The sequence below is a fragment of the Octodon degus genome, unplaced genomic scaffold, assembly GCF_000260255.1.
Source record: "Octodon degus isolate 3935 unplaced genomic scaffold, OctDeg1.0 scaffold00007, whole genome shotgun sequence".
Taxonomy (NCBI): domain Eukaryota; kingdom Metazoa; phylum Chordata; class Mammalia; order Rodentia; family Octodontidae; genus Octodon; species Octodon degus.
This window is the reverse complement of record NW_004524583.1, coordinates 32,635,372-32,644,458: the sequence shown is the minus strand read 5'-3', so window position 1 is coordinate 32,644,458 and position 9,087 is coordinate 32,635,372. Positions and strand designations below refer to the sequence as shown.

At 42.9% G+C, this 9,087-nt stretch overlaps 1 protein-coding gene and 1 pseudogene across 1 annotated transcript in view; one reads left to right on the top strand and one right to left on the bottom strand.

Annotated features, from left to right (window-relative positions):
• The window catches only part of Ptgr2 (prostaglandin reductase 2), a 39,052-nt gene that overhangs the window by 4,992 nt on the left and 24,973 nt on the right, over nucleotides 1-9,087 (bottom strand). Inside the window, exons 5-8 of the mRNA XM_023703487.1 lie at nucleotides 8,388-8,558; nucleotides 2,835-3,044; nucleotides 1,115-1,236; nucleotides 4-88 (exon numbers count right to left, since the gene is read on the bottom strand). Coding sequence (XP_023559255.1) covers nucleotides 4-88; nucleotides 1,115-1,236; nucleotides 2,835-3,044; nucleotides 8,388-8,558 — 588 coding nt within the window. The remainder of the gene's footprint in view (nucleotides 1-3; nucleotides 89-1,114; nucleotides 1,237-2,834; nucleotides 3,045-8,387; nucleotides 8,559-9,087) is intronic.
• LOC101572982 lies at nucleotides 5,124-7,029 on the top strand (annotated as a pseudogene).

Sequence of the window (9,087 nt, the reverse complement as noted above, 5' to 3'; positions counted from 1 at the left end):
CTTTAGCTTTCCTTCTTTAAACCACTGACTCAGCTGTAGAATGCCAGGTTCAAATTTATCCTTATAATTTAATACCATAAATCTCTCCCTGTAGTGAGAAAGAAAGGACAATGGTCAGAGAATATGACAGGAGAGTCAAGTTCAAATCATTCTAGAAGTCTAGCATGTGTTCATCCTAAAAATCCTACAGATCTGAGATTTAATTACACTGAGTCTGGTCAGATATAGTTTTAGGTATAGTTACAAATGTAAGTATAGTAGATTTCTGTTTATGTCTGCCCAGTGTCAAAAACCCCATTTGGCTATACTGTACTGTGGTATTTTTTTCCTTTGTAAATTACACCCTCTTTCCACCTTTACCTGATCTGACCCAGCCAGTCAAAGCCAGTAAGTATCCTTTTCAGGGTGCCAGTCAGTCAAAACCTAAATACTGAACCAGTTTAAAAGCAAATGCTGGGGCTGGAGAGATGGCTCAGTGGTCTAAAGCACCTACTTGGGCAAATGCAGCCAGGCACAGGGGACCATGCGTCTTGATCCCCAGCTTTACATGCCAAACCAGGCCCCCCTTAAGGCAGCCTGAGCCAGCCAAAAGTAAATAAATAAATAAAAGCATATGCTTTCTGTAAATAAGGACCAAAATGTGTTATGAGTATTACAAAATAAAAAAATCTTGAAATGGGGAGGGGAATGAGTGAAAAGGAAAGGGGAAAGGAAAGAAGGGAAAAGTAAAAAAAAAAAAAAACGAGAGGAAAAAGTGGAAGCAAAGCTTTTCTAAATGGATGGGGAGGAGGGATTGAAAGAAGGGGAGGGGGATGGGGAAAAAATCAAGTTATCATGTACAGATAAAAATTCTCTATAATGAATGAGATCATTATGCATATCTAAAATGTGCCAATAAAATCTGATTAAAAATTAAAAAAAAAAAAAAAGAGTTCCTGGCCAGTCTGGGCTATATAGTGAGACCCTGTCTCAAATAATAAAATTTTTTAAAAAGTATGTATTTTCAAGTTTTCCTTAACGAGGAAAATCTGTACTTGAAGGACAGAACATTCCATGTATGCGTATGAAATGAAAGCTCCTGGAATCTGGCGGAAGGGCAAGGGAAGGCAGGTACCTCGTGATGTTCCTGGCCTTCTGGACTGCCTCTACAGCGGGCGGGAGCGGGGGAGGGTAAGGCACATCTTTGTTGTACTGAGAAATCTGACCACACAGGATGATGTGGCTGTTCTGATTCATCTGTAGAGAAAAACAGCGTTATACTCTAAGACAGATAGCGTTCCTGTTTGCTGGTTTTATGGCTGTCTCAGAGACAGACTCCTTGACCATCATATTTAATCCTTTATTGACCTTTACTGAGTTTGTTTCGAAGATTTATCCATTAGGTGTAAGTTTTAATTAGATAGCTATAAGTCTGTTCCAAAGGAATATAAAGGCAAATGAAAAGTTTAGTACTCAAAAAAAGAATTACATTTAGTTGTCATTGTTACTTTTATTGTTACTAATAGTGTATTTATTTATTTAGGTTTTTTGAGATGGTTTCACTAGGTAGTTTCAAGCTGGCCTTGAACTCCCAGTGATCCTTTGGCCTCAGCCTCCCAAGTTCTGGGATTATAGGCATGTGCCACCATGCCTGGCAATGGATGTAAATAATAAAACCTCAATTGCAGATTATCTTACATATAGGAAAGCAATATGTAGTTGTTAATAGCTCATGTTGATATTTTATGACATTTCAATAAAAATACATAGATACACAGACCAGGATAACTCATTTTCTATCCACAGAAAGGGACTATGGCTGTGAGTTGGTTAATGGCAAGTTAGGGGTCAGAACTTTTCTTTTCTTTTCTTTTCTTTCTTTCTTTCTTTCTTTCTTTCTTTCTTTCTTTCTTTCTTTCTTTCTTTCTTTCTTTCTTTCTGTTAGGGGTCAGAACTTGTTTTCTTTTCTTCTTTCTTTCTTTCTTTCTTCGGAACCAGGAATTGAACTCAGGCCCCTATGCTTGCCAGGGAAGCACTTATTTCACTGAGCCATCTCCCTGGCCCCTGTTTTTAATTTTGGTATGAAGAATTGAACTCAGGACCTTGTACTTGTCTGGCAGGTGCTGTGCTACTGAGCTATATCCCTGGCACAGAACTTTCATATTCTAATTAATTAATTAATTTTCTTTCTGGTAAAAACAATCAAACTTAGGGCCTTGCACTTGCCAGGCAGGCACTTTAGCTGCTAAGTTATTTCCCTGGCCCAAATGTTAGTATTTTAAAAATGCATCTTCAATTTTTTTTTTTTTTAAGAAACTGAAGCAGGTCTCTCAACTTGCCTAACACAGCTACATTCCCCAGACTTCTCTATTTTGAGACAGGAATTCACTGAGTTGCCCATGCAGACCTTGAATGTGTGTTCATTCTGAGAAATTACAGCTACCACAGTGCCATTTTTCACAAAAAATAAATTAGGGTGAATATATAATGCTGGGTAAGAGCTGATCCTGAGACTCACTGTTCAAGTTTGTGCACAAATGAAGGTGTCAGCAAGCTCTTTCTTATCATTTAAATATGACAGTAAGTACAATAAATCCCACAATTTTTCCTTTCCCTTCAGCGTCAGGTAAAAGATGGCCAAACAAATAAGATGATGCACTCAAATCTATAAGAAAGAAATCAGAGACTAGGCATGGTGGCACGCGCCTATAATCCTAGCTCTTGGGAGGCTGTAAACAGGCGGATCACTACAGGTCTGATCTAGTAGAGAGACCCTGAACAACCTGTAGACCCTTCTCTAAAATACAAAAAACAAAAAGAGAGAGAGAGAAAAAAGAAAAGAAATCAGCAAACACCTGGCTTATCACTGTATCGCTGATACCACCGCCAACGTTGTCAAAGTAAACATCTACTCCAGCTGGGCATGATTCTCGAAGCTGTTCTGCCACGTTCCCTTTCTTATAATTAACTGCAGCATCAAAGCCCAGTTCAGAAGTCAAAAAGAGGCACTTCTCGTGTGTTCCACATATTCCCACCACTCTGGAACAGCCCAGCAAACGGCCAATCTAGGAGGAAAATTGTTTCAATTAAATGGTTTATGTCATCACATTTAAATAAAAAACTGCAAACTGCAAGGTATTACAATAGTTGAGACCACCCACCACAGGCAGGGTGGATTACACTGGTTTTACCTAAAAGAAATTTGAAGCCTAGAGAGAAATGAGGGCACACAGCGTCAACATTAAGAAACTGAAAACTAAATAAAATCCGACTCAGTACAGAATTCATGATTTAGGCCTGATTTTACACAAGAAACAAACTCCAAACACCATACCTTCCAATTCAGTATTTTTAAGGCCTGCATGGATCAAAATAAAATTATTTTATTTCAATAGCTTCTGTAGTATAACTATTATTCATAAGATAATTCACTTTGTAAAGTTCTATCAAAATACAACTGCAGGGGCCAGGGAGATGGCTCAGTGGAATAAGCACTTGCCTGGCAAGCGCAAGGGCCTGAGTTCAATCCCCGGTTCCACCAAAAAACAAAAAAAAAAACAAACAAAAACACCTGCATTTCTAGAATTTTTTTTTCTTTAGTTTAAAAGTAGAGGGGGGCTGGGGAGATGGCTCAGTAGAATAAGTGCTTACCTGGCAAGTGCAAGGGCCTGAGTTCAATCCCTAGTTCTGCCAAAAAATTAAAAAATTAAAAAATAAACTTTATTATTTTATTTTATGCAGGAACCAGGGATTGAACTCAGGTCCTTATTCTACTGAGCCATCTCCCGGCTCCCTCCAAAAATAGACTTTTTTTAAAAAAAAAGTACTAGGAATTGAACCTAGTGCCCTGCACTGAGTTGTATTTTTTTTTTTTAAGGTTCAGGGGATCAAACTTGGGACCTTGCGCTTACCAGGGAGGTGCTTAAGCCTCTATCTCCCCAACTCAGCCCTTGATTTTCTTTTTCTTTTTTAATTTTATTTATTTATGTGTGTGTGTGGGGGGGGGGCCAGCTCAGCCCACCAGGGGGCGGGACTGACTGGCATGTGGTGCTGGGGGATTGAACCGCGGTCCCGGTCCCTGTGCTTTGCTAAGCTTGTTCCAAGTAGGTGCTTTAGACCACTGAGCCATCTCACCAGCCCTTTCTGCCTCAGCTTCCCAGAGTGTAAGTGTGGGCTGCTATGCCTAATAAATGCTTTCTTACTTGAGGATATTGCTTTAAAATAGGAATCTGTGCCTCGCATGATGGCGCATACCTGTAATCCCAGCGCTTGGAGGCTGAGGCTGGAGGATCATCCTGAGTTCAAGGCCAGTTTGGGCTATATAGTGAGCTCAATGTAGCTGAACTACATTACAAAACCTTGGTCAAAAAACCCCAAAATAAATACAAAAGAGTCTGTGCTTATGGGGAGGGGCTGCAGCCTCATATGTGTTTGCACAGGTGCACAGGCTATACAATTAGCTACACCCTCTGCCACTTGTTAGCTTTTTACTCATATGGAATTCCAGACAGACCTCTATGATTTGCATCCTTACATGGATGACAGCAATGCTCCAGTTTTTACCATATTTATTTCTGGCATCAGAAAATGAAACACAAAATTCTATATTATTCATATTATTTTTTTTTCTTCATATTATTATTAAGAGTTCAATGGGGCTGGGGAAATAGCTTAGCAGTCTAAGTGCCTGCCGGGCAAGCACAAGGACCCGGGTTTGATCCCCAGTACCTCATGCCAAGACAGCCTCAGAAACCAGGTGTGGTGGTACACACCGGTAATCCCAGCGCTGGGGAGGCTGGGACAGGAGGATGACTATGAGTCCGAACTTCACAGCAAGACCCTATACCAAATTTTAAAAAAAGAGTCCAGGGCAAACGTTCTGTGAAGAGTGCCGCGACGGCGTGGGCGCGGCCCCTTTAAGGCGGAAGAATTGGTCCTCGTGCAGCATGCCTTCCTAGCCAGGGGAGGTCACATGGCTTCACACGTCCGAGTGGCGCGAGAGCCCGAGTCCCGGGGTTGCACGCGCTTGGGCGTCGAACTCCGCGGTCCCGCGGCTGTGAGGTGGGGCTGAGAGGTGGATTCGTCCGCGGGCGGAGAGCCCGTGAGGCGGTGGCGCCCCCTAGGCTTGCTGGTGTGACCCGGTGAGACGCATGCATGTGGCCCCAGCGTCGCTGTGCCAGCATTTTCCTCAGACCGGGCAGCGGTCAGGAAGAAGAAACAGGAAGGATAAAAGATTGCTGGGACAATCAGGAAGTTCCTGCACTCTCCACATGTAGCAACTCCAGTATCTTTCGAAGGATAAATGCCATATTGGACAATTCTCTGGATTTCAGTAGAGTCTGTACTACACCAGTAAATCGAGGAATGCATGATCATTTACCAGACTTCCAGGATTCTGAAGAAACAGTTGCAAGCAAGATGCTTTTCCCCACCTCTGCGCAAGAATCTTCTCGTGGCCTCCCAGATGCAAATGACTTGTGCCTTGGCCTGCAGTCCCTCAGCTTGACGGGCTGGGACCGACCCTGGAGCACCCAGGACTCAGACTCCTCAGCCCAGAGCAGCACACATTCAGTACTGAGCATGCTGCATAACCCACTGGGAAATGTCCTAGGAAACCCCTCCTTGAGCTTTCTGCCTTTGGATCCACTTGGGTCTGATTTGGACAAGTTTCCAGCACCACCCTCAGTTAGAGGATCTCGCTTGGACACCCGGCCCATCCTGGATTCCCGTTCTAGCAGCCCTTCTGATTCAGACACAAGTGACTTCAGCTCTGGATCAGATCATCTCTCAGATTTGATTTCAAGCCTTCGAATTTCTCCTCCTCTGCCCTTCCTGTCTCTGACAGGGAGTGGTCCAAGAGACCCCTTAAAGATGGGGGTTGGGTCCCATATAGACCAAGAGCAAGCTGCTCTGGCTGCAGTCACACCCTCCCCAACTAGTGCTTCAAAGAGATGGCCAGGAGCTTCCATGTGGCCATCCTGGGACCTCCTCGAAGCGCCCAAGGATCCCTTCAGCATAGAGAGGGAGGCCAGACTCCACCGGCAAGCTGCAGCTGTGAATGAAGCCACCTGTACCTGGAGTGGCCAGCTTCCTCCCCGTAACTATAAGAATCCCATCTACTCTTGTAAGGTGTTCTTAGGAGGTGTTCCTTGGGATATTACCGAAGCTGGATTGGTTAACACCTTCCGTGTTTTTGGTTCTCTGAGTGTGGAGTGGCCTGGTAAGGATGGCAAGCACCCCCGGTGTCCTCCCAAAGGTAATATGCCTAAAGGATATGTATATCTGGTCTTCGAACTGGAGAAGTCTGTCAGGGCCCTGCTTCAGGCTTGCTCTCATGACCCGCTGAGCCCAGATGGTCTGAGTGAATATTATTTCAAAATGTCTAGCCGAAGGATGCGCTGCAAGGAGGTGCAGGTGATCCCCTGGGTCTTGGCTGACAGCAACTTTGTCCGGAGCCCTTCTCAAAGGCTGGACCCCAGTAGGACAGTGTTTGTTGGTGCCCTGCACGGGATGCTCAATGCTGAGGCTCTGGCTGCCATCTTGAACGACCTATTTGGTGGAGTAGTGTATGCTGGGATTGACACAGATAAGCACAAGTATCCCATTGGGTCTGGACGAGTTACTTTCAATAATCAACGTAGTTACCTAAAAGCAGTTAGTGCTGCTTTTGTGGAGATCAAAACCACCAAGTTCACCAAGAAAGTTCAGATTGACCCCTATCTAGAAGATTCTCTGTGTCACATCTGCAGTTCTCAGCCTGGCCCCTTCTTCTGTTGAGATCAGGTCTGCTTCAAGTATTTCTGCCGGAGCTGTTGGCACTGGCGGCACAGCATGGAAGGCCTGCGCCACCATAGCCCTCTGATGCGGAACCAGAAGAACCGAGACTCCAGCTAGAGGCATAGCAGGCAATGCCCAGTGGCCGGTGGCACTTTAGGCTTGCAGTTCAGGCAGCAGCCTGCACCGCTACTCTGCCACTGGCAACCAGGGAGCTGGCTTCCCGAGGACAAGGGAAAATCGTAGTCACCTTTGCACTTGCTGAATCTGTCTTTGTTTCTGCAATAATTAATGCACAATGAGTTTTGTTGGGTTTTGTTTTCAGGGGGTGTAAAAACCTTGTGTCTGCTCACCCTCCAAGCAACTTTGTAGTTTTCCCAGATTTTAGTTTCTCATTTTGCAGATGAAAAGCAAAAAAGGAACTGTGTCCAGGAGGTATTGACACGGATGCCTACGTCTAGGTTTATTTATTAAAGTGCTTTTTTACATTCCATGCAATACTGATGGTGATGATGTGCAGGTCTCATTGGTTTCATTCTTGCAGTTGCCATACAGTGCCTTTCCATTTATTTAACCCCCACCTGAACGGCATAAACTGAGTGTTCAGCTGGTGTTTTTTACTGTAAACAAGGAGACTTTGCTCTTCATTTAAACCAAAATCATATTTCATATTTTACGCTCGAGGGTTTTTACCGGTTCCTTTTTACACTCCTTAAAACAGTTTTTAAGTCGTTTGGAACAAGAGATTTTTTCTTTCCTGGCAGCTTTTAACATTGTAGCAAATTTGTGTCTGGGGGACTGCTGGTCACTGTTTCTCACAGTTGCAATCAAAGCATTTGCAACCAAGAAAAAAAATTTTTTTTGTTTTATTTGAAACTGGATTGGAAAAACGGTGTTTGAGCGACTGCTCTATATAGTTTTAAATGATTTATTGCACCTTCTTAAGTTGCACTTATGTGGGTGGGAGGGTTGATAGAAGTTTTTAATCACAAAGTCACAGGACTTTTTTCTTTTTGTAACTGAGCTTAAAAAAAAGGGCTGCTTTTTTGGTGGGAGCAGATGAAGGCTCACAGGAGCCCTTTCTCTTAGAGGGGGCAAGTACCCTTCCTTTACATCTTTCATTTGAGGAATGTATGAATCAACAGTTAAGGTTGACTGAAATGCTACTGGAATTTGAAAACTTGACTTTTCTTTCCTTTTTTTTTTTTTAAATACCATTTGCCCCTCTTAGGGAAGCTGTGTGCCAAAGAACCAGTGTCATAACCCCTCCTCCCTCCTGCTGAGCTGATGTTGCATTGTTGCATATCCCAGCTACTCTGTGGGTTCCTGAAGCTGTGTGTGAAGTCTCTACCTCATTGTAGTATATGCAGGCAAGACTGCACTCTCCTACAGGTGTGTGGAGTAAGCTGTGGTGTAGTTTTTTTGGCACATAATAAACACGTTGCAGCAGAAAAAAATAAATAAATAAATAAATAAAAATAAAAGAAGAGTCCAAGTAAGTAATAACACTCTACCACAAATGTGTGAAATAATAATATAAATTGCTTTAATTTCATACTTTAAATTACATACATATATTCAGAGACTTAAAACAACTACTTTTTTAGAAAAATCAAATCATTCTCAGCACTTACCTGCCCAGCCAAGGATCCACAGGCACCTGCTGCTCCACTGACAACCATTGTCTGATTAGATCCGGCAACTATATGACCTTTTTCCTGTATCCCAATCAAAGAAGTCAAACCAGGCATCCCTATAGCTCCAAGAAAATATGAAAGGTGTCCATCCACAAGTTGTGGGTCTACCTAAAATAAAATACACATCTTTTAACATAATACTTGCAATTCCTGCTTTAAGGCAGCACGGTAGAGACTAGCTGTTATGGTCTGAACTGGGTCCCTATCCTCAAGTCAATATGTTAAAGCCCTAATTACCAATGTAACTGTATTGGACAGGGCCTTTAAAGAGACATTTAAGGTTAAGTGAGGTCCTAAGGGTGGTGCCTACATCAATAGGACTTATGCCCTTACAAGAAACACAGGAGAGCCCTCCCCTGCTCAAAAGACCTTGAGGCTAAAGAAAAGGTGTCTGTCTTCAAGCCAGAAAAAGAAACCTCACTAGAATCCAAATTGGGAACCCTGATCTGAGATTCCTAGCTTCCAGAATAAAAAAACATCTCAGAAGGCAAAGCTATCTAGCCTGTGATTTGTTATGATAATCCAAGCAGATATAATAGCTCACTGTGGTTTTTTAGAACAGTAAAGCATTCTTCAGTCTTGTTAAAATTCTATCCTTCAATCTTATTAAAATTCTATAATCTATTTTATAAAGAAT